Source organism: Cydia amplana, chromosome Z, assembly GCF_948474715.1.
Source record: "Cydia amplana chromosome Z, ilCydAmpl1.1, whole genome shotgun sequence".
In the NCBI taxonomy this organism is placed as follows: Eukaryota; Metazoa; Arthropoda; class Insecta; order Lepidoptera; family Tortricidae; genus Cydia; species Cydia amplana.
Window position 1 is genome coordinate 4,799,097 of NC_086096.1, and position 25,126 is coordinate 4,824,222.

The 25,126-nt window shown below is 40.4% G+C and overlaps 1 protein-coding gene and 1 non-coding gene across 2 annotated transcripts; one reads left to right on the plus strand and one right to left on the minus strand.

The window, feature by feature from the left end:
- Positions 1-7,448: 7,448 nt before the first annotated feature.
- Positions 7,449-23,064, minus strand: LOC134660952 (phosphatidylserine lipase ABHD16A). The gene is made up of 9 exons (XM_063516840.1): positions 22,882-23,064; positions 20,949-21,002; positions 19,739-20,049; positions 19,486-19,646; positions 17,531-17,784; positions 16,055-16,219; positions 13,323-13,507; positions 11,143-11,323; positions 7,449-7,566 (listed from the first exon to the last, which is right to left on the minus strand). Exons 1-9 carry the CDS (start codon positions 22,948-22,950, stop codon positions 7,468-7,470), a joined length of 1,479 nt encoding a protein of 492 aa, XP_063372910.1. The 5' UTR covers positions 22,951-23,064; the 3' UTR covers positions 7,449-7,467.
- A 1,192-nt stretch (positions 23,065-24,256) lies between these two features.
- On the plus strand, positions 24,257-24,359 carry LOC134661951 (U6 spliceosomal RNA). Its single transcript, XR_010097998.1, has one exon. It is a non-coding gene; the product is annotated as a U6 spliceosomal RNA (small nuclear RNA).
- Positions 24,360-25,126: the final 767 nt, after the last annotated feature.

Below are 25,126 nucleotides of genomic sequence, written 5' to 3' on the forward strand. Positions count from 1 at the left end.
CTGGATCAACTAGTGTAAGACAAACATCACAATCAAATTAATAATGCACTCAAAATAACGTCTCCCAATAAGTTAATCTATTACATTAGGTACTGTCTATAGTTGAAACTTTGGAAACCTTTATAAAACGCACAAAATTGTTTACCTACATTTTTTGGAAGATTTTTCATGTGGTTTTGTTTTGTCTATGTAACGGTGACAGCCAAAGAATCGGAAGTGTGACTGGTGACCCGCTTTTGAAAAATTGTGATTCTTTTCTGAAAATGAATAAATAAACGTGCATTCTGATGTGTATACTTTTATTATTTCCCTATTCCCGATTTTACATTATAATGGTATATAAAACTGATGGTATCTCTATCTTCCTGATACATCTAATTCAGATCTGAACAAATGCAGATCCTGTCAGTTCAAGCCACTGTTACCTGTTGATTCTATCACACGGAATATACAATAATATACACGTGTCCACTAAAAAATGGAAAATAAGAAACTAAACCGATTTCAAAAAGGTTAAAATTCAAGTTCATCCACTCAAATAAGGTGAAGAAATGTGTATATTTATGAACTCGTTTGTATTAACGTGCAAGCATCATGTGTTACTAACTGAAAAAAGAAAGAAAAACCATTTCAACGATTTTCATGAAATTATCTTTAATCTTAGTAAACCACAAATAAATAAATTTCCAATACCTTAAAACATGCCTTGGCTGTTTGGATCATAATTATTATTAACAATTTCAATGTTGTTCTGCATCTACATCAAACATCAATAACAAGGAGTGCATATTGAATTAGGATACTATTGGTAACAAGTTCGTAAAAGGATTGTATTCTGCCGGGTGGTCCCAGTGGCGTAACTAGGGGGGGGCTGGGGGGGGCACGTGCCCCGGGCGCCGTCCAAGGGGGGGCGCCAAAATGGGCAAAAGACCTCCCATAGAAAATGGACCAGCCAAAATGTAGGATACAGTCAAATTTTTTTTTCGCGACTTAGGGGTTGGTCTCATAGTAAAAATTGCTCAGTATAATCCCAAAACCTCCCTGGCAACGGAAATGCAGTTATTTTTTAGCCACCCTGTATACAGGGTGGTCCAAGCCTTGACGTCCAAAAATTTTTTTTAGAATCCCCGTCGTTGGTTATCGGAATATACCCCATGTATGTTAGCCGATTTTTCGTAGTTTTGAAATGAAATTGCGATGGGGAAGTGACCCCATAAAATAATAGTAGAAATAACAAAAAAGGATTTTTGTAATGAATTACTAATTTGGAAGCTTTCCACCTCAGTTCCTTTGACCGGCGACTCTGACAAATTATGACTATTAAGTATCACTTTTTTGACCTTTTAAAAAAACGTAGGGTCTAGCAGTTTCTAAAATAAGCAAAAGTCCTTGAAATCGCTTGTATTTTTTATTTATTTAGGTAAGGGCAACATCTAAGCTAGCAACTACGCCGTTTATGAAGGATTATGTTACGAAAAGAAATATTCAAAAAAGTTCAATAGTATTTTTAAATAAATAATTGCTTCACCCCGCAATTTCTCAACAAAAGTTAAAAGTAATAAAAATAAAAATCATAATTCGAAAACTACGAAAAGTCGGCTAACATACATATTCTGATAGCCCACAGCGTGAGGAAAAAAAATTTTGGACGGCAAGGTTTGGACCAACCTGATAACACATGCCGTGCCAACATCGCTCGTTCTGTGATACTAGAATGCCGTGAAAAACCTGTGTCATGTATTGAGAGCATTCTATCCAGAGTTTCGGTGTGGGATCGGGAGAATTTAGTGCAATTCAATCCCACCAAGGCTCAATTTTGCGCGTTTACCGCTAAGAAAACCTCATTTTTCAAGGCACAACCCTTTTCCCATGTCAGGGAGTATTGGGAGCGTTGATGTTGACATCTCCATCAGTGACGTCCAATAATTTCGTAGCCACCTTCCTGGGTAGGCTGCGCTCGTATCCAAAAAACTCGGTGTGCTCAATAAAGGGAGGTGATACTTTACTCTGGGGCAGACAGATCCATAGGCGTACCCACGGTGGGGCAAGGTGGGGCAGTTGTCCCACCCTGGTCCCTGACCATAAGCTCTATCTCTGTTTCAACCGTACCCTGTTACAACGTCCCCAGCCTCCCCTACTTCTGCCCCACCCCTTAAAAATGCTGCGTACGACCATGGACAGATCCCATATAATGAGTACTGCTGTCACCTTTGTAGTGATGGGTAGGACATCAATTTAAAATGAGTTTGTATGAGTACCTCATTTTCTAAAATGAGGTGTTACAATGTCTTACTTCAAATGAGGTGTAGGTACTAGCATATTTTCAGCGTCGACTATTCCATTAATTCCAACAGCGACAACATTTTTTAATGTATATACATATTTATGTATTCATCACTCATCAGCTCATCACTTCCTTTATAAATAAATAAATAGTAATATTTAATTGGAGTGCAATTCTGGAGGTTCCGTGATGCGCGCGAGTAAATGAGTAAAATGAATAGAGGAGTGAAGTAAGACATTTTTGCGGTACGAAGTACTGCGACAAATTAACAAAACGAGTGGTACAAATGAGGTGCCTCACGAGTGAGCGACTCAGCACTACACCTTTGGGCAGGAGCACTTAGATGCCACCTTAGTCCCTTCAAATCAGTCCAAAGGCGCGCTATGAATAGTCTACGATCCCAAACACAAGCGATATTGAATATTCAAGTCTATGGAGATCTCCAAAAAAGAAGTGTATAAGTTTTAAAATGGTCGGCAACGCGCATGTAACGCCCCTGGAGTGTAGACGTCCATAGGATGCGGTGACCGCTTACCATCAGGTGAGTCGTAAGCTTGTTAGCCACCGATGGACTAAAAAAACACTTCCTCGCGTTATCCCGGCATTTTGCCACGGCTCATGGGAGCCTGGGGTCCGCTTGACAACTAATCCCAAGAATTGACGTAGGCTCTAGTTTTTACGAAAGCGACTGCCATCTTACCTTCCAACCCAGAGGGGAAACTAGGCCTTATTGGGATTAGTCCGGTTTCCTCACGATGTTTTCCTTCACCGAAAAGCAACTGGTAAATATCAAATGATCTTTCGTACATAAGTTCCGAAAAACTCATTGGTACGAGCCGGGGTTTGAACCCGCGACCTCCGGATTGAAAGTCGCACGCTCTTACCGCTAGGCCACCAGCGTTCGTGGACTAAAAAAACACCTATTTGTCTAAATCCTTTAATAAGTAAAAAAGCGGCCAAGTGCGAGTCGGACTCGCCCATGAAGGGTTCCGTATTAAGGCGATTAATGACGTATAAAAAAAAACTACTAACTAGATCTCGTTCAAACCAATTTTCGGTGGAAGTTTACATGGTAATGTACATCATATATTTTTTTTAGTTTTATCATTCTCTTATTTTAGAAGTTACAGGGGGGGGGGACACACATTTTACCACTTTGGAAGTGTCTCTCGCGCAAACTATTCAGTTTAGAAAAAAATGATATTAGAAACCTCAATATCATTTTTGAAGACCTATCCATAGATACCCCACACGTATGGGTTTGATGAAAAAAAAAAATTTTTGAGTTTCAGTTCGAAGTATGGGGAACCCCAAAAATTTATTGTTTTTTTTCTATTTTTGTGTGAAAACCTTAATGCGGTTCACAGAATACATCTACTTACCAAGTTTCAACAGTATAGTTCTTATACGGACAGACAGACGGACAGACAGACAGACAGACATGACGAATCTATAAGGGTTCCGTTTTTTGCCATTTGGCTACGGAACCCTAATAACCCTTTCGTTAGTTCATTTCGTTTGGGGGGGGGGGGCGCAAATTTGGTGCCTGCCCCGGGCGCCATATCCTCTAGCTACGCCACTGGGTGGTCCGCACAGTTATCACTCGCATCAGAAATAGGGTGACAACTAAAGTTATTGGTTATTGGCCACTACATTGTAATTGGCCACTCCTAACAAATCAGAAAGAAACAAGCTAATTAAAGCCTTATCGTTAGGTGTGGCCAATTACTATGTAGTGGCCAATAAATATAGCAGTCATCCTATAATATTGATGTACGGTCAACGTGGCCAAATCCGTTTCCTTAGAATTCCGTAAGTTCAACACAATGAGGCCTTCACATTGGGGCCTGTATACACATTGATTAGTGTTTATTGCCAGTACATACACTACATACATTGCCACTAAATATCGGTTTTCCTAGGATGGCGGTGCCGTCATATAGCGGCCGTCTCCATACTAAATAATACGGCTAAATATGGATGTCGTAGTATTTATATGGAGACGGCCGCTATATGACGGCACCGCTATCGGAGGAAACCAAAGCTTAAACCAAGTAGCAAATTCACGGCACAGAATGACTTCTGAAATAGGGTGTATATAATACTGCAATGTTCTGCCGCCAGAGCTTTAGCACATACATAGGTACCGTAAACCATAGAGTAACTTATATAATATGCCTTAAACAGTTTTATAATACGTTTTCACAGATTATTGATGCATCAAGGCGGTTTGTTACCGGTTTGAGCGCTCCCTACACAGAGTTTTGCGTAATATTCCCTATTAACACTTCAAGTGCCAAAATGAACGAACCTAGCGTGTTCTTGGCAGTGAATGTGTTAAAAGCAGCTTATATCGATATAGTTGATAATAATATTAATAATGTACGGTTGTTTGAGAAACGCGCTCGCGTACGGAATTCTCCGTGGAGGGATTTGGCCGTTTTTATACATTGACACAAATATATTCTTGAGTAAGGTCAGCAGTGAAAAAGTTAATTTACATAGAAAAAATGTGTCGTAAATATATTATTTGACTACCTAATATTGTAACTATTCATATAAAACATCTGACGTAACATCGTGTTTTGTGAGGTAGAAACTGAAAATATCGAATAAAAAATGTAAAATGCACATTCACTTCATCAGAGTATCTGAAATGGATAGATAATATTTTTAGTGGGTATAAAACAAAATAATGTTTACAGCAAACAACCTCTTCTAAACTGCATTAGTAAGAGATCAGTAATACACTAAAATATAGAATTATAGATCGGAATGATAAATAAAATCAATATAAATGCTTAAAAACATTAAAATCTTACAAACCTTTTCGACGCCGTGTCAAACACAAAAGCTGTCTCTCAGACGCCACGTTATCGAAGTGTCAAAACTGAAATTGAACTTTATGCATATGCACCTAGGTCTATGTTGCTCTGTGGTCTATGACCGATTGATACGTCTTTGGGGTTGGACCTGCGGTGCGTATATATCGGTCATTGGCGTCCAAAAGGTTAATCGGATTACTTTACAAATTTAACAAAATCAATATAATGAATCGCATAGAAATGGCAAAAGGGAAAAGGAAAAGGCAATGGGGTTAAGTACATGTAAAATTTTATTGTACCTGGTACAGTCAGCATCAAAAAGATAGCGACAGACTAAGTTCCCAAATATATCGTAACACCCCTTTGTTACCTTAGAGCAAACCGAAACCTTACCTTTGTTGTTTGTGTTTGTTGTGTTTTTGTTTGTAAGGATGTGCCCATAAATTTTCCCTTCTTTTGCTATGTATTATTAGACACACACTTTCATTTCAAATATTTCAAGTCTCGCAAATGTTAACATAATTCTTTAATTCATTGCTGTAAATCTTGAATTACATAATCTTTTTTAAATCATACACAGAAATAAATGCATACTGTTCTTGTATTTTTAAAATATCGGAGAAATGGCTTCGTCACTGTATCTATAACCAATAGTGCCATAATGTTAAAATCTATAAATAAATAAATTATAAATTAATTAAAACTTATTGACACAATCATCTAAAATTACAACAGCACAACTCCAATATAAATGTATACAGGGTAATTTTTAACATACTTTTTATAAGCCCTACTCCACGGGTAGCAACATATCACTCAAATCTTAATCGAGTAATACAAAAATCCCCTCTTGGGCTCCCCCCTACTACTACCATTACCATTTTAAATACTAAAAACGGATTTCTGGACAGGCCAACAATTAAATTTAGTTATTTTTATTCATTTTCATCAAATTACCCTGCGTGTTTGACCATTTGTGTTTACAGTTAGGCGTAAGAAAACTCTAGTAGCCCTGGAAATCGTAACCTGGCCCCGTAGCCAACATGCCAATCGCTAACGCTCCGTAGCGAACAACGCAACTGTCACTGTCACACTAGTATGGAAGAGTGATAGAGACACAAAGCGATTCGATGGCGAAGTGATAGTGATTGTCTTGGCTAGGCCGGCTGTTGTATTTCGTCAGGTGACAAGCAAAAGTCACTAAGTACCTCCACAAGTTCATAGCAATAGTGAACCATATTAGTACGAAAAGAAGGTTGATTTTTGTTTAAATATCTTATAGTAATTAGTGACTTTTGCTTGTCACCTGACGATTTATTAACTAATGGTGGTGGTAACTAATTGTAGGTGTTTATTATTAGGGATACTCGAGTTTTTTCAGTAGCCCGCCTCAGTAGTAGGTGACCGTGGTAACAGGACGGCCGAGTGGTCTCTTGGGTTCAAACTGCACACTGGTCACAACCGAGGCGCCGTCATCATGAAAACCGGTCACTTCCAAAGCGCAGGCTTGCGTACATGCGCTTTTTAACGAAACCTGGTATTTACCACATGTAGTGCTGCTCGCGGGCCGCAAGGCCCTCTATGGCCTCGAAGTTAGTTGCACATGTATGTGTATATATCTGTGTAAGCCTGTAAGGTCACCTGGTAAATATTAACAGCGTCACTTGTGGACTAGCAGGCCACCACGGATGACAACAACGCCCCGCTACTGACGGGCTGCGACACTCCATGATGGCCTCGATGTTAGTTGCACAACTTACACATGTATTTTGAGCACGTCATCTGTGTAAGGTCACCTGGCCCCTATTTCACCACGGCGACAGGTGCGACAATTCGACAAATGTCACTGTTGCTGACGTCACAGGCATCCATTGGCTACGGTTACCACTTACCATCGGACGGGCCGTATTCCTGTTTGCCACCATCATTGTATTGTTTAAAAAAACTTTATTATGTCGGCAAAAAACAAGTATTTCTCTTTGGAAGTTTATGATGATGATGATGACAATTGTCACACGATTTAATAGAACTTTCGGTAATTCTTGACACGAAATGAGTTCAGTGTCGGAATTTCGTGACAATTGCCGTGTTTCTTGTGACAATTGTCATTAGCTTCGCAAAATAAGTACTTATTTATTGGCGATATAATAGTTTTTTTTTTAAATTTATATGTTGGTGGCAAACAAGCACACCGCCCGTCCTATGGTAAGCGGTTACCGTAGTCTATGGCGGCCTGTGACGTCAGTAACAGTGATATCGACAATTTTCGCACTTGTCACCGTGGTGAAATAGGGGCCTGGTAAATATTAACAGCGTCACTTGTGGACTAGCAGGCTGTTATGGCTGACCACGACAACGCTACTGACGGACCGCGAGACTCTCCATGATGGCCTCGAAGTGCTCCTCGGGCAGCGGCGTGCAGTGGCTTGAGCGGTAGTCGCGCATGTATTTTGAGACCTAAAATTTTTTTTGTAATTTTACTACGCATCTATCACCTCAAATAAAAGACAACTCACAGTCAGAGTGCTTGTGCTCTTTTCAGTAGCGTCCACATCTACCTTTATTCATGTACAGTAGAATCCGCTTATAATGACATCGAAGGGAAGTGACAAACACGTCATACTAAGCGGATGTCATATAAAGCATAGTGGATTAATTTCTTATTATTGTTAATTTTTCCAAATGAATCTCGAATTCCTTTGTAAGAAATGAGTTTTAATAACCTGGAACCAATTATCAACTTGTCACCGAGAGTCAAAACTAAAACAACTTAAACGCCACGCCCGCACTAAACGTCCTCGCAGGGAAAGACGTGGGGACGGCCGCGAAAACAGCGAAGTGTCAGTATAACCGGACATAATTTCATGGAAATAGGATTTTTAGGTCATAATAAGCGAAGTCATTTTATGCGACTTTGTCACTAAGAATTTTATATGAAAACTAGTGTCCGACCGAAGGTTCGGTTTCGGTTTCGGCCAGTTTCGGCCAAAAAATCATGTTTCGGCTGTAGTTTCGGTTTCGGCCAAAAAACGGCCGAACCTTTCGGCCGGGCCGAAACTTACGAAATGGTACTTCGGACAAAGACCAAAAATTGGGGAATAAGTAGGACAACAATATTAATACCTACATATACTGATTCATGTATATTAGGTACAGACATTAATTGGTTTATTATAAAACACAATTCCACTAATGAGGGCGCCACTGGACGGTTGACGCAGTCTTAAGAGGCTGTCAATACCTATAAGTGAATGAGACTGTCGCATGTTACTGAGCCCTGGGCAAGATAATAATAAGAAAACTACCCTCACTTTTTACCTCAATTTACCATTGGTTTGTTTTCCACATGTCTTCTACTTCAGCTTAGCCTTTGGCCTCGCTGCGCCATGCTCGGCCTGCGGTCTCGCTTTTGAATACAATGTACATTGGTTGGAGTCTGTGCTCAACTGCTTATCCTGAAGCCTTAAGCACGGCTTTGACTTCGCATGAAAGTTCGCCTCAATGGGGCACTTCGGACTTTTTGGCCCAGGTGAAGATCGGTACCCGGCCTTGCGATATTGTTAACAAAAAATTTCGCGCTCGCTGCGCTCGCGTTTTTGGTTGACCCTGTGTCTACATGTTAGCTTGACTGGTGAATGAATAGAGTTAGACCAAGAAAATTCTGCAATGATTTTGATAGCATACGCAGTGCAACTAGTGCAAATGTTATTTATACGTCATAATTTCATAGAAGTTTAAGTTTTGACGTTTAAAATAACACTTGCACTGCGTGTGTTATCAACTTATCAAAATCGTTGCATAATTATCTTGGTCTAACTCTAGTAATTTTCATAAAAAACTGCTTAAGTAACAACAATTTCAAGGACATTGGGTGTTGACAGCCCCATAATATGTGTGTAAAAGCGGTTTTATGACATTTTTTCAACGATTTTAACAAGTCTACAAAAGTTTCGGTTTCGGTTTCGGTTTCGGCCGAAACTAGAGCCAAAGCCGAACATTCGGTTTCGGTTTCGGTTTCGGCAAAAAAACATGTTTCGGTCGGACACTAATGAAAACCAAACTTCGCACAGTAATTACGTCATAGTAAGCGGTTGGTCAGTATAGGCGGAGTCATAATAAACGGATTCCACTGTACATATATTAAAAATGACAAAATAGTTATTTGTACAACAAGAGATCAAAGTTTGATATTTCTTCGAGTGCTTATTTTGAGTCCCGTGCAAGCGAAAGATTCTATAATAGATTCACGAGCGTAACGAGTGAATCTAATTTAGAATCTTGAGCGTAGTAAGGGACTCAAAAGCGCACGAGATGTAAATAACTTTGATCTCGTGTAGTACACAACATTTTTCACCTCAGCAGTGAGAACATATTAGAGAACCCGAAAAATGTATTCCTTCTTCATCACTTACCTCTATTCACTCATGTTTTCTTAAGATATACCAACAATTAAATTTTCACCTCAGCAGCTCGAACAAGGGTACTTTGCTACTTAAAAACAGTGAGCAAAATTGCATTTTGCTCATTTTGTCTCACTCAGTGAGCAAAATGCGATTTTGCTCACTGTTTTTAAGTAGCAAAGTACCCTTGTTCGAGCTGCTGAGGTGAAAAAATATTTTAAGGGATCAAGATGGGATTCGGGAGGGATCGTGGCGAGACTCTATCGGCCTCAGCAGGAGGTGGTTGCCTCACTACTCACCAGCTTGAGAAGCCCGTTGACACTCTCGTCCACATCCTGCCGCTGCAGCGCGGCTCGCTGGCTCTCGAGCAGCGCCGCGTACTTGCGCACGGCCGCCAGCGCCTCGGCCGACGGCTCGTGGCGCGACTCGATCAGTTTCAGCAGGAGGTGGTTGCCTCACTACTCACCAGCTTCAGAAGCCCGTTGACACTCTCGTCCACATCCTGCCGCTGCAGCGCGGCTCGCTGGCTCTCGAGCAGCGCCGCGTACTTGCGCACGGCCGCCAGCGCCTCGGCCGACGGCTCGTGGCGCGACGATCAGTTTCAGCAGGAGGTGGTTGCCTCACTACTCACCAGCTTCAGAAGCCCATTGACACTCTCGTCCACATCCTGCCGCTGCAGCGCGGCTCGCTGGCTCTCGAGCAGCGCCGCGTACTTGCGCACGGCCGCCAGCGCCTCGGCCGACGGCTCGTGGCGCGACTCGATCAGTTTCAGCAGGAGGTGGTTGCCTCACTACTCACCAGCTTCAGAAGCCCATTGACACTCTCGTCCACATCCTGCCGCTGCAGCGCGGCTCGCTGGCTCTCGAGCAGCGCCGCGTACTTGCGCACGGCCGCCAGCGCCTCGGCCGACGGCTCGTGGCGCGACTCGATCAGTTTCAGCAGGAGGTGGTTGCCTCACTACTCACCAGCTTGAGAAGCCCGTTGACACTCTCGTCCACATCCTGCCGCTGCAGCGCGGCTCGCTGGCTCTCGAGCAGCGCCGCGTACTTGCGCACGGCCGCCAGCGCCTCGGCCGACGGCTCGTGGCGCGACTCGATCAGTTTCAGCAGGAGGTGGTTGCCTCACTACTCACCAGCTTCAGAAGCCCGTTGACACTCTCGTCCACATCCTGCCGCTGCAGCGCGGCTCGCTGGCTCTCGAGCAGCGCCGCGTACTTGCGCACGGCCGCCAGCGCCTCGGCCGACGGCTCGTGGCGCGACTCGATCAGTTTCAGCAGGAGGTGGTTGCCTCACTACTCACCAGCTTCAGAAGCCCATTAACACTCTCGTCCACATCCTGCCGCTGCAGCGCGGCTCGCTGGCTCTCGAGCAGCGCCGCGTACTTGCGCACGGCCGCCAGCGCCTCGGCCGACGGCTCGTGGCGCGACTCGATCAGTTTCAGCAGGAGGTGGTTGCCTCACTACTCACCAGCTTCAGAAGCCCATTGACACTCTCGTCCACATCCTGCCGCTGCAGCGCGGCTCGCTGGCTCTCGAGCAGCGCCGCGTACTTGCGCACGGCCGCCAGCGCCTCGGCCGACGGCTCGTGGCGCGACTCGATCAGTTTCAGCAGGAGGTGGTTGCCTCACTACTCACCAGCTTCAGAAGCCCATTGACACTCTCGTCCACATCCTGCCGCTGCAGCGCGGCTCGCTGGCTCTCGAGCAGCGCCGCGTACTTGCGCACGGCCGCCAGCGCCTCGGCCGACAGCTCGTGGCGAGACTCGATCAGTTTCAGCAGGAGGTGGTTGCCGCGGTTGGATGAGAGCTGGCCGGGCCTGTTCGAACAAAGGTTACTATGGTGAGACAATGATATTATGACTCTAGATAGGTTATAGGCGTTCCACAATTGAAGAGCTTATTTAACAATTAGTATAGTTGCTTTTAAGTCGCGCTAGTTACACACCGAAAGAGAAAAAAACAAAGTTTTAAGTTCAACAACGGACAAATTTAAACTGTCATGAGTAAAAGTTACATTAAGCTAAATTTACGATTTAACTCACGTCAATTGTTCGTCACTCGCGCGATGTGTCGGAGAGCCTAGGTCTCAATTTTTAAGCACTAACAGTGCATGAGCAGCGGTCATAATAGCTGCGCGTCGCGTAATTTCTCTAATCTTAATCTAGCAAACACCGTTTTGTCAGTAAGTAACAACAAAGAAAACTATACTCAATCCCTTACTTTTGGGTGCTAGTACTAGTGTAAGACAAACATTATGATTCTCTTTGTCTTTATTTAAAATGAGACAGTCCTCAACCAAACTATAGATGGTCAAGCAGATCTTGTCAGTAGAAAAAGGCGGCAAATTTGAAAAATGTAGGCGCAAAGAGATATCGCCCCATAGAAAATTTGAATTTCGCGCCTCTTTTTAATGACAAGATTTGCTTGACCAGCTATAGTTAGGATTATAAACATTTTTACAGTACATATGGGGCTACTTTTCCGCACTAGTGCGTAAAATAGCACTTTTCGTGCGTATGTCGAAACTTTAAAGTGCCATATGTACTGTAAAACGTTGTTCGATACACGTGCGAATAGGTAATTCGCAACTCGTGTCGATTTAAAACACTCCCTTCGGTCGAGTTTTAATTTATCGCCACTCGTTTCGAATTTCCTCTTTTTCGCACTTGTATCGAAAATAACTATTACAGTACAATGGGGCTACTTTTCCGCACTAGTGCGTATAATAGCGTTTTCGTGCGTATGTCGAAACTTCAAAGTGCCATATGCACTACTACATATGTACACTAGTGCGGAAAAGTAGCCCCATATGTACTGTAATAGTTATTTTCGATACAAGTGCGAAAAAGAGAAATAGAAATAGAAATATTTATTTGCTTAAACATGGTAATTGCATACAGATGACAAAAGTAAATTAATTTAGTATCACATGTTTAGCCAAAATATGGCATGCAAACTTAAAGCTAAAAAAAAACCCTTTATTACAATGTCAAACTTTACCTAGTAAACAATCCAAAATCATTAACATAACATGCAAGTCTAGTAGAGTTTAATTATTACATACATTATAAGGATATTATTAATTAATTTGAAGTCACTATAATATACATTTAGTTAATAGAGTAATCCAGAAAATCGTTTATAGAATAAAAGTATTTATCTCTTAACCATTTGTGTAATCTGGTAGTAAATAATTTGTCGGGTAATTGTCTTATCTCATACGGCAACGTATTATACACAAAGAATACTCATCACATAACAGAGGAAATTCGAAACGAGTGGCGATAAATTAAAACACGACCGAAGGGAGTTTTAAATCGACACGAGTTGCGAATTACGTATTCGCACGTGTATCGAACAACGTTTTACAGTACATATGGCACTTTTAAGTTTCGACATACGCACGAAAAGTGCTATTTTACGCACTAGTGCGGAAAAGTAGCCTCATATGTACTGTCTTCTTCCTCGCGTTATCCCGGCATTTTGCCACGGCTCATGGGAGCCTGGGGTCCGCTTGACAACTAATCCCATGATTTGACGTAGGCACTAATTATTACGGAAGCGACTGCCATCTGACCTTCCAACCCAGAGGGCAAACTAGGCCTTATTGGGATTAAGTCCGGTTTCCTCACGATGTTTTCCTTCACCGAAAAGCAACTGGTAAATATCAAATATTTCGTACATAAGTTCCGAAAAACTCATTGGTACGAGCCGGGGTTTGAACCCGCGGCCTCCGGATTGAAAGTCGCACGCTCTTACCGCTAGGCCACCAGCGCTTCCTCATATGTACTGTAATAACTATTTTAAATCTCTCACCGCAAGCAAATGATCTCGTCCTCGGTCCGGCGCACCAGCTGCACCGGGCCCTGGTACCGCGCCAGCAGCTCCCCGATGTTCAGGTCCACGTGCGACCTGACCACCTCCTTCACCAGGAGCGACCAGGACGACGGCATCTGGTTCTCCGCGAGCGGGAGCAGGTCGTCGAACGTTGCGTCGAGCACCTGAAACAAACGGGTTTATGGAGCTGCAAGTTTGGACTAAGGTCAAGTGAGGCAAATGCGACTATGGAGTTAAGCTTTGGATTCCTCCGAAAACGGTGCCGTCATATTACGGCCGCTATATAGCGTTGACTGACGTCACTCGAACGTTGTCTATGTAAACAAGATGGCGCGGTTTCCTAGACGGCGTTACGTTACGTTGATTGTCAACGTAACGTAAGATGACGGCCGTCATGACGGTGTCGATAGTTTCGTGAACGTTTTATTAGATAGCGGTGACGCCATTTTGAATAAATGACACGAGATTTGAATAAATGATTCCGTACTACGATTATTTTCCTCTTCTGATGATATTTCATCCTCCAAGTAAATTATAGATGATCAAGCAAATCTTGTCAGTAGGAAAAGGCGCGAAATTCAAATTTTCTATGGGACGTTATCCCATCGCGCCGACATTTTTCAAATTTGCCGCTTTGACCTTGGTGGATGACGGTGTGTTATGACGCCGTGGTACTTTCCACATGTCGCCACCGTAAAGACGGCCGTCTTTTGCGGCCGCTATATGACGGCCGTCATATGACGGCACCGTTTTCGGAGGAATCCAAAGCTTTATTGCGTCTCTCCGTTCTTTCTCGAATACGATTAGTCGAAACGCCCTCTACTATACTAGTAATAAAGCCTGAGCTACATGGAAATAAAACGTTGCATAGTAAAGGGCGTTTCGACCAATCGTATTCGAGAAAGAACGGAGAGACGCAATAACCCCATAGTTGCATTTGCCTCACTTGACCTTATGGAATATGCAATTTACATATTTTGGAATAATATTCTTTAATTTTAGACTAGCGACCCGCCCCGGCTTCGCACGGGTTAACTAATTATACATAAACCTTCCTCTTGAATTGAATCGCTTTATCTATTAAAAAAAAACGAAATAAAATCCGTTGCGTAGTGTTAAAGATCTAAGCATACATAGGGACAGACAGACAGCGGGACGCGACTTTGTTTTATACTATGTAGTGATAGTGATGTATTGTCGCTATACTTACTCAACCTCATATCTGCAACAATCATTTGATGGAAATGTCGCTTTTCTTTCATTCGGAATACGGGTGTTTTAGTCATCAAATGAGTGTTGCAGATACGAGGTTGAGTAAGTATAGCGGCGGTATGTAAGTATATGCGATTTACATATTTTGGAATAATAGAAGATTATTCTTGGAGTATTTCTTACACTTAATCGGTAGTACTTTCGATGATGGTAATAACTAAAATTGTATTTTCCAGGACATCGGTTTTTAGTTAATAGTAAGTAGAGGCAGAGTTAAGTTAATACCTGCATAAAAATATATTTGTAGAAGTTGTCACATAACTCTGTAGCTTACTGTACATGTATATTTGTACAGTGTATAGTGACAGTGAGCGTATTGGCTTACATAGCCACGAAAAACGTTGTCGCCCTACCTGACACTGTTTCAATAGTCTGTAATAGACTTTAAGGCCAATGATGATAGTGACAAATCTGATTTTTTTTTTCATAGAAATAAAAAGTCTAGCTCGAACGGAAGAGCAAGAGTCTAATTAGAAAGCTTCAAATTAGTTACGTTTGCAATAATATCTAGCGGCCCAAGAAAAATATCACGCCTACTTATTACTTGGTACTCGCTATGGCATTCATTTATGGGGCTACATAGTATAAAACAAAGTCGCTTCCCGCTGTCTGTCCCTATGTATGCTTAGATCTTTAAAACTACGCAACGGATTTTAATACGGTTTTTTTAAATAGCTATAGTGATTCAAGAGGAAGGTTTATGTATAATTTGTTAACCCTCGCGAAGCCGGGGCGGGTCGCTAGTATCTTATAGAGCTAAAATGTATAACTTTGGCAAGTGTTGGTCTCTCAAAAGGTGGACTATTCAAACAACCAAATGGAAAGGCCCACTGGGCAAACGATGGGTTCACGACATCATAGCAATTGCAGGAAAAACTTGGGAGAATAATGCTACCGACAAAGAGAAATGGAAATAGATGGAGGAGGCTTTTACCCTTAAGGGATCACACATCGTGAAAACATAACAAAAGAACAGTCAATTTTTAAAACGGATGTGCGAGAAATAAAGCTATAGATGGTCAACCAAATCATGTCAGTAGAAAAAGGCGCGAAATTCAAATGTTCTATGGGACGATATCTCTTCGCGCCTACATTTTTCAAATTTGCCGCCTTTTTCTACTGACAAGATCTGGTTGACCAAGTATATACAGGGTGTAATCTAAAACGTGATACAAGATAATCAAACCTGAATCTTTTCATGATTTTGAACAACTTTTACTATGGGGTCAACTTTGTAAATTAACAATAAAAAAAATCTTTGCCATACATTTTTGCCTACCTCTCCTTGACCATTTCTATGGAACAGCTCAATTTTTTTTTAATATTACAAAATTGACCCCATAGTAAAAGTTGTTCAAAATCATGAAAAGATTCAGGTTTGATTATCTTGTATCACGTTTTAGATTACACCCTGTATAATAATAAAGTGTTGGTCTCACCAGGGCTTTGACCTCGGGGTAGTTAACAGCGGCCCATGTAGCCGCGTAGCCGCCTATAGACCAGCCGTACATGACTATCTGCTTCGGCTCGAAGCCTAGCTGGTTGATGGCGTATCGCATCACGGCGTCCATGGCGTTCTGCTCTTGAGGCGGGTACGGGAGGCCCTGAGGGTTATAAGGAAAATAACACAATACAACGAATATCTAGTACCAGTGGCCTATTTTATAAAGTTATAATTTATAAGCGGAAGTCTCTTTCTAACCCTATGTGTTAGAACGAGACTTCCGCTCGTAAACTGTAACTTGTAGCTTTATAAAATAGGCCACAGGCATCGGAACCGGTTTTTTTTTGCAAAAAACTTCGAATAACCATATTTATCGTATTATTTTATACTCGAAATTTAGGACTCAGTTGTGTGTTTAGGTAACGACTTCGTATTATTAGATTGCCCAATTAGAAATGAAATAATTAGCAGAGCGAAAAAATACCGTTTTCGTTCCCATACAAAAAATACCGGTATCCGATCCCTGCCTAGTACATTACGATACAAATGCGAAAAGTAGGAAATTACCTATCCGGAAGGGCACGTAAAGTGTCAATTACAGCACTAGTGCGGTAAATTAGCACCATCTGTGATAATAGTTAAAGTAACAACTGAATGCAGTTAATCGAACACAAATGCCGAACAGATTGTCAATTTAAAGTTAAAATTCTAAATTTATACTATTCCTATCCTTTATAAGTTCTAGAACATTAAGTACTTATAAATGTAATTTTCTAATTTTGCATTGAATTTGAAAACGGCTGTCGCTAGCTAGGCATGCTTCAATATTTGGAGTTTGACTTAATTGATTTAGACAACAATAACATAGATTTATCTCGGCGTTTTCTAAATAAGGTAATAAATAATTACGAGAAAATGCATATGCCATTAATTAAGACACTTTTAGGTACATTTACTTACACTGATTTAAACTTTCACGATTTTTATACATTATTAAATTATACAACGGGACTTAATCGCGTATCTAAGTTTTAAGATTTACCTCCGACGTTTCGAGGACGGCGTTGTCCCCGTGGTCTCGGAGAAGACTGGCTTAAGTTGACATCAGCATCGTCTAACCGCGCGAGTTTTTCGAACTACCCGCACTTGGTCTTGTTTATCCGCTTGAACGTTTTGCGCACTAGGGATGTCACTCTGTCGACACACAACACTAACGATATTCGATTTATCGACTGTCGATATTCGTTTACGCTTACATTTACTAATGACTGGATTCCAACGTTCAAGCGGATAAACAAGACCAAGTGCGGGTAGTTCGAAAAACTCGCGCGGTTAGACGATGCTGATGTCAACTTAAGCCAGTCTTCTCCGAGACCACGGGGACAACGTCGTCCTCGAAACGTCGGAGGTAAATCTTAAAACTTAGATACGCGATTAAGTCCCGTTGTATAATTTAATAACATTTACTTACAGTACTCCCACCGAATCCTGGATGGTTCCACCCCAGCGCCGAGAACCCAGCCTTCACCGGCGTCGTCATAATCCCTATCTCATAGAAGCCAGAGTTGCCCTCGCAGCAAACCACCAGGATCTTGCCCTTGGGCGACTCATCGCGGTTGTCCACGAACATGGTGTCCAGGTCGTTCCCGTCGGCCGAGCGCACCTTGGCGCGTTGGCCGTTGAAAGCTTCGACCAGCTGAGTGCGCCCTTGGAATAATGCAGTGCCTGTGGACATTGGGTTTGTTTAAATACCGCCAATTGTTTCTTTAGGAGACCTAAAACTGTAATGGCGATGATTCCCCCTTTTTTATTTCATACTTATAATTAACGCGTCATTTCTCAACTTGGTTTTCATAGATTTTTGACGACGTCAAAATCTTCTAAACCAATTGACCACCAAAGACATCAACTTATACGCGCGCAGCCACAGCCCAATATCAACCTTCGTGCATTCCAATAAGGCCAATCTTGAGGATTAGAACCAGAGGTCGCAAAAGCTCTATTTGATTAGCCATACGGCACATGGAATGAACCGAATTTACTGCATACATATTAAATAAAACTATTAAAACGGATTATATCGCGTATATTGAATTTATTCTACATCCCGACGTTTCGAACCCTTTACAGCGTTCGTGGTCAACGGGTGTCTGAGGAAAAATTACACTGTGCAAATCTACCCACTTACAAAATAATGAACCATCATAAACTATAAATTTTAAGAACAGTTCTGTTATACATACAAAATTGGTTCATAAGGCTAGTTCTACATTAAAACTATTTTCAAGTAAAGATAAAAATACGCGATGAAGCTACGCCGGTTCTAACCCTACACCTCTGACCCGAGAAAATTTAATTCCACCCTAAATTGTAGGAGGGTATCCCAATATGGGACCGGCAAGAAACTCGGCAGTCGGCGGGACACATCTTTTCAAAACATTCTTATAATTAACATGCATTAAATTAGAATACAATTGAATTTATTTCAAGCCAATGAAGAAGATGTTACAATTCCTGAGGTTTTAATAGTTTTATTTCATGAGTAACTATCACGGTAACCGAAGACAACATTATGCATACATATTGTTTAAATTTGCTGGGCCAGAAATAGGAAATACACATTGGGTAATACATCTTTATAAGAAGGTAGGTATATTTTTGTATTTCGCATAGCAAGCGTCAAAATAAGACAGGCAAATGGCTGGTTTGTAAAGTCGATAATATTTTATTAATATTAGAAGTCAAATAAGAGTTGAATATGTAATGTTTTTGTAAGTTTAAATATATATGTAAGGTATTTTACTATGGGTGTTTGTTCCCTGAAAATAAATTATTTCAATTTAACAAATGCACAAAAGCTATACAATGAGTCTGTCATATTGTTACTTAAATTCGCGCAAAGCAGCATGCAATTTTAAATTTAACTTTTAAATGACTGGAACTTTAAACTATACCAGTTGTAAATTTGATTATGATAAATTATCAAAAAGTCTAATTACCAAAGTGCCCAAAGGTAATATTTTGCGTATTGGGGAAGAAATCATACATATTGTGGTGAAGAAAAGCTAGACTCCGCCATTTTGAAAAAATCCTAAAAACTGAATCAACATACAATTTCCATATAACTTTTTTTTATACCACATCGGTGGCAAACAAGCATACGGGCCGCCTGATGGTAAGCAATCACCGTAGCCTATGGACGCCTGCAACTCCAGAGGTGTTACATGCGCATTGCCGACCTTTTTAAACTAACGAACAGTGAACTTGCTCACAAAGTCGGTTGAGAAATGGTAAATTATGTATTTGTAAGACAGGGATAAAACATAAATTAGCTCGTTCAATTTAAGTAAGCATTCTTGCCCAAGCTGAGACGGAGAAGTTTCGCGTTCACTCGGTAAATTAATAAAAATGTAATGTAAAACTTACGCAGCAGATTTTGTATAAGACCAAGCGAGCCGGGATATATCAACCTCAGCGCGAACGTGTGCGTGGCCACGTAGGCCAGCACCTGTATGGTGGTTCGTTGGTACGCCGGCAGATCGGGGTTCGCGCAGGAGGCGAACGGGTGCCGGGCGAGCCACGCCGAACTGAAAATAAGTCAATATTACTGGACCTTCTTATACGAAATGGGTTATTTAAAAATTACAATGTCATAGTAAAAAATAAAACCTGTACAAACCTGTTTTTCTGCTTCGACAACAAGTAAGTTGCTGGCCAGTATTGGAATTCAAAGTCGTACTTCCTAATGCCTTGCAGGTACGCCTTATGATCGGTCACGGGGGTGTTCAGCGCTTTCAAAAACTCAACATATTTAGGGTTACTAGCCCGTCCCAAGCCCCGGATGATGTAAGATAGGGCGATGAGACAGCTTAGGCCTCCGATGTACCGGACTAGTACGCGGGTCTCGTCGGCGGAAAAGAAACCGCGCTTGTAGATGTAGAAGCAGATGAATGGTGACGTGTATAGACTGATGCTGAGGATGGTGCTAGCCTGAAACATACATTCTTAAAAGTCTTCAAGTCCACAATAGTGTGATGCAATACATTGGCATCTAAACTCAGCTATCTTTGGTCTTGCTATGCCTTTGTCTAAGATTGTACAGCAGTTCACAAACATCTTTACAAACCAACATTCCGAAAATATTTATACACATGTGAGACACTGACAATATGGTCTGGCAAATATATTTATGGAACATTGGCTTGTAAAAATATATAAAAAATATATTTGTGCAAGGGTCAGTCTCAAAATAGGCAAGGCAATGGAATTTATAGTTTGTCAAAGGACTGTCTCCTTTCAAACATAGACAGAGAGAATCATACTATCTTTTTCTTACACTAGTACTAGCACCCAAAATAAAAGGATGAGTATAGTTTTTTTTGTTCTTATTTACTGACAAATTGGTTTGACCAACTATAGTTTATATGGATGTCCTGCAATGCTGTATAATCACTTAGACTGGTCATTCTGACTATGCTAGGACTAGATCTAGTAAATATTAAGTATGAGAAATACCATTTTTCTGGTTTTCATGCCCTACCCTGGTATGTCTATGTATACTGAATACCAGTAACATGTTGTTAGTATTAATTAACATGAACCAGGCGTGGCTCACTCCGCGATTTCGTCGCTTTGCAACAGGTAGCTACAAGTACATCCGTTCCACAACAATTTTGGTGGCTAGCCGCGCGTGGTGCTGTCGCCACCTAGCGGCTATATCTGTCCTGATCGTAACAGACACGTTTTGTTAGAGTGAGTCTTCTGTACCTAGTACTATTATTTGTTCTGTGCATGAACTAGGGTATCAATATTAAGAACCAATCAGTGAAAAACTACTGTTAATTGTCCCCAAATGAGTACAGCCACAAATCAGTTAACTTTGAACTTACTGTAGAGATGATTTTGTCTCCCCATTTCTCCATTCCTTCTGGTTGGTAGAGGGTCTGAAAGACAAAAGTAGTGGCAGCTGTAAATAACACGGTTTATGCCAAGGACAATATAGACTCAGACTCGCACTATGGTTTAAAAGTGTTTGAAACACTCAAAATACAATAGGGTGACTGCTACACTTATTGGTCACTACATAGTAATTGGCCACTCTTAACAATAAGTGTAAGGTCTGAGTGGACGCTCGAAGCGGAGCGTTCGGCGGGGCGTGCAGTGTGGCGTCGGGCTCACAAGTGATTTGAGCAGCGTGCACTAAGGTCACTCCTATACGTTTGCATTTGTTTAACATGCACGCCGCACGCCCCGCCCCACTGCACGCCCAACTCGAGCGTCCACTCAGGCCTTACACTAAGGCTTGTTGGCTTGTTTTATTTCTGATTTCTTAGGAGTGGCCAATTACTATACAGTGTGCCCAGTAATTAATGGATAACCATCTAACCACCAACAGGGCACCTTAGGCTGGTCCAGAAAATGCACTTATAGGTCTAGTAAAAGTTTCGTGGTTTTCGAGATAATCGAACTTTTCTGTCTTTTTTAATAGCTAGCACCATACTTCAAATTTAGAAAAGTGCGATTATCTCGAAAACCACGAAACTTTTACTAGACCTATAAGTGCATTTTCTGGACCAATCTAAGGTGCCCAGTCGGTGGTTAGAAGGTTATCCATTAATTACTGGGCACCCTGTATATATTTATGATTTATTTATTTATTTGGTTATTTAATCTCTGATTAAATATAATCTATAATAACTAAATAATGGCCACTAGCAGTCACTCTATTGCCTAATCAGCACAATGTGACAGTACTGAAAAATTTCACTTGACTTGTTCGTTTTTTTAGCATTAGAAAGAACTTGCAAGAAGGTAAGCGATCTTGAAATGTCTTTTAATTGAAAAACGCTTTTTAAAAATCAAAAACTATTACTTATGAAAGCAGAAGAATATAAATGATTGTATCAGATTCATAATTGTTACATATTTGGCGTAACTTATTTTTAAAATGTGTTTTTCAATTAAAAGACACATCAAGATTGTTTACCTTATTTCTAATGCTAAAAAAAACTAACTATAAAACAGAGAAATATAGAGAAAATGTAATTAGTGTGTCAAAAAAAGGATTTTTGTAAATTTGTGCAATGTAAAATGATGTGTGTCTCTAGAATTTAGAATGTAGACTTTAATACAGTTGACTAATCATTAGGCGGGTCCACATAGAAAGAGCCACCTTGGGAGGAAACAAAGCAGTTTGGTCGTTGGAGACATCTACACAAACCTGCGCTGCTTTGCACCACAATTTCCTCGCAAGGTGACTTGTTCTATGTGGACTTGCCTATTTATAAAACCTACTGTAACATAACATGATAAATAAAAACTACTCATTGTCAGCTAGCTAATGTATTATACTCATAAAAACAAAAAAAACACTGCTAAAAAAACTATAAAAGAAAATAAATACTAGCAGCATTATTTCGCCAAGAGTCAAGCACATTTTGTAAGCGCTTTGGGCACCAAGCATGTTCTCTGGGAAATAAGAGCCTACACTGCTCCCTGGACTTTAAACTATCTCTATGCAAAAAAGTTGATATCTTGATATGTCCCTGTGTAAAAAAAAACAATCAACAAACATAAATATGTCTTTTTTAGTTTTGTTTTAAATGGATTTTCATGCTTACAGGTATGAGGTAAAAATATTATTTACAACTTGACTACATAACCGTTAGCTTGTTAAAAAAATCTGAGAGGCGATAATTGATACTATTAGATACTATCTATCTAAAATTTATGCTTAGTAATGTAGACAGCATTCACCAATTAACATGAAGTAGTGAAATTACATACCATAATAGACAAAAATATTACAACTCTATTACTTACATCTCTGGCACCTTCCTTGTAAATCTTGTACAGTCTCGGCGAGAACATGCACTGCCACATTAGTTTCATTTTAAGGAGATTTACGAAACACGCCTTGTACAAAATAAAACACAATTTCTAGCGTAGATGCGGGCGTAGAAAACAGTTTATAATTTTACTAACTGTAATGTAATAACACAGTTATATTTTAATTATTTGTTGGAACAGAAAACCGCTTGAATAATACAAAATCAAAATCAGTAAATAAAAGAAAACTGATTAACCAATTTGGTGTAATTCACTATTTCACGAATATTTCTCTAATCATTTTCTTTCCTCTGCTGGGCTGGCTGAAGTATTTTTTTACTCAATGTGGATGTGATGTCAAAATTCAAAATTGATTTTATGTCTATTCTGTGGAAGGAAACTTCTCGTGTAATGTTGGCTATACGCATTTCATACACAAAACCTCAAAATGTGGTAACCAGTGGTAACATTTATAAAATTAAACAACTGTACCGATATTCGGAACCTAAAGTAATATATTGAGAGTGGCAACACTGTAGTTAGTCGTATTGTCCTTTTCTAGCATATACGTCCATCTCTCTCCCACACCCCCACCACTTCAGGCAGTTGCGTTTGACAATTTTGACAGTTAGAAACAAACGCAAATTACCTCATTGGCTTGCTGTTTTTCCATCTGGAAGGTCGTGAAGCTAAACTGCTGGTGAGTTTTTGAATTTGTACCCCAGTTTAGCTGACTATATTGAAAAACAGTTTCTAACGGCTTTTGCCGTTCGAAATAAATATTTAAATTTAGTTGTCCGTTAAACTATCTAGCAAATAAAAATGATCCGGAATAGTGATGTGCAAGTGTTTTCAAAGGCTGCCTGCGCGCACCGTGGCTATGCCAATGAAAATACTAAAACACATGGTAGAAAACACATCGAGCTGGTAAAGCGTGCACGTGTCACCATTATAATTTAATTTTATTAAGTCTCTTCCGAGTCTTGTTAGTTTAAATCTTTGTGTGTGTATAATAACGGTTGAAATTATATAATACTTAAATGGTGATGTGTGGAGGTATACCCTTTCAAGGATTTGTGTTTTCGAATACGAATGGATCGGATAGTTAATACGTGTTACGTAGAACCTACGTATTAAGGTAGAAGCTTATAGACGTGTAGGTTTTTTATCTGTCCAAGTATCTATCAGCAATTTATCTTTTTATCCCGTTCCGGGTTAATATAATATTGCAAAATTAATTTTTTGGTAATAAACTTGCTGATAAATAACGTGTACCCGAATAGGAGTCGACGATATTTCCGCTCTAAGGGACACAAGGTAACGAACAAACCTACATCGCAAACATTGCATTTATTTTTGTGGAAAGTGAGTACTTCGGCAGTACATAAACTAAATCTGACTAGACATAGAGAGAGATTAGCATGGCTCTGCGCAAGAATGACATGCGAATTCGTGAAGTATTTCACTCTGTATTATCAACTTATATCCTCCAACTAGATCTTTGATTTATGTAGGTAGGTACCTACTTAAATATATAACTTAGCAGGTACTTACAGCTTTAAAGGTTAAGGGAAAGAACTCTTGCATGTAGGTGCTATATGTGCTTGTGTTATTTTGATTTTGAATAACTTGATTATTAATTCTATACGTAACTACATACAAGAGGGTCAATTCTTAAGCCTACTTACCTACCTACATAAATAGTACACTTAAATTAAACGTTTCAAATAAAATCGGAAGCCTGTGACATGGAAGGGCATTAACGATACGGGAATCTTTAGATTGATTCATTGACGAAGACGCATGGTTTGGTTCATATTGTCAAATTATATTAGTTAACTGTAGAGTTAAAGTTTAGTTTTGGCAAATCTGCGCGTCACCGTGAATGACACTTTCTAAAAGTGCCTGTTAAAGCCGGCGTAAAGCCTTTCACCTTGTCGAGCAAGGAACCCGCAACTTAGGGAATATTACCCATAAACTCAGGGTATTTGATTTGAATAATACTTATTCTTAAACTTACGTTTGTTATGGTTCCACCTCCTAAGGTGCGCCTAAGAGAATCTTTTATTCGTTCACAAACTAACGTCAAGTTATTTGTGATGAAACCAATATATTATGTACCTATCTAAACCTGCGCAAGGCTGCCATGTTTACACCTGCGTAAGGTGTGCCAAAAGAATCTTTGATTCGTTCACAAACTAACGTCAAGTTATTTGTGATGAAACCATTATATTATGTA

Excerpts from the sequence above, each read along its gene's own strand:
- LOC134660952 (XM_063516840.1), bottom strand. The coding sequence starts at position 22,950 with ATGAAACTAATGTGGCAGTGCATGTTCTCGCCGAGACTGTACAAGATT. Across the intron at positions 11,324-13,322 it reads GACGAGATCATTTGCTTGCG|GCCCGGCCAGCTCTCATCCA; the intron begins GTGAGAGATTTA and ends TTGTTCGAACAG. Across the intron at positions 7,567-11,142 it reads TCAATGGGCTTCTGAAGCTG|GTCTCAAAATACATGCGCGA; the intron begins GTGAGTAGTGAG and ends AAAAAATTTTAG.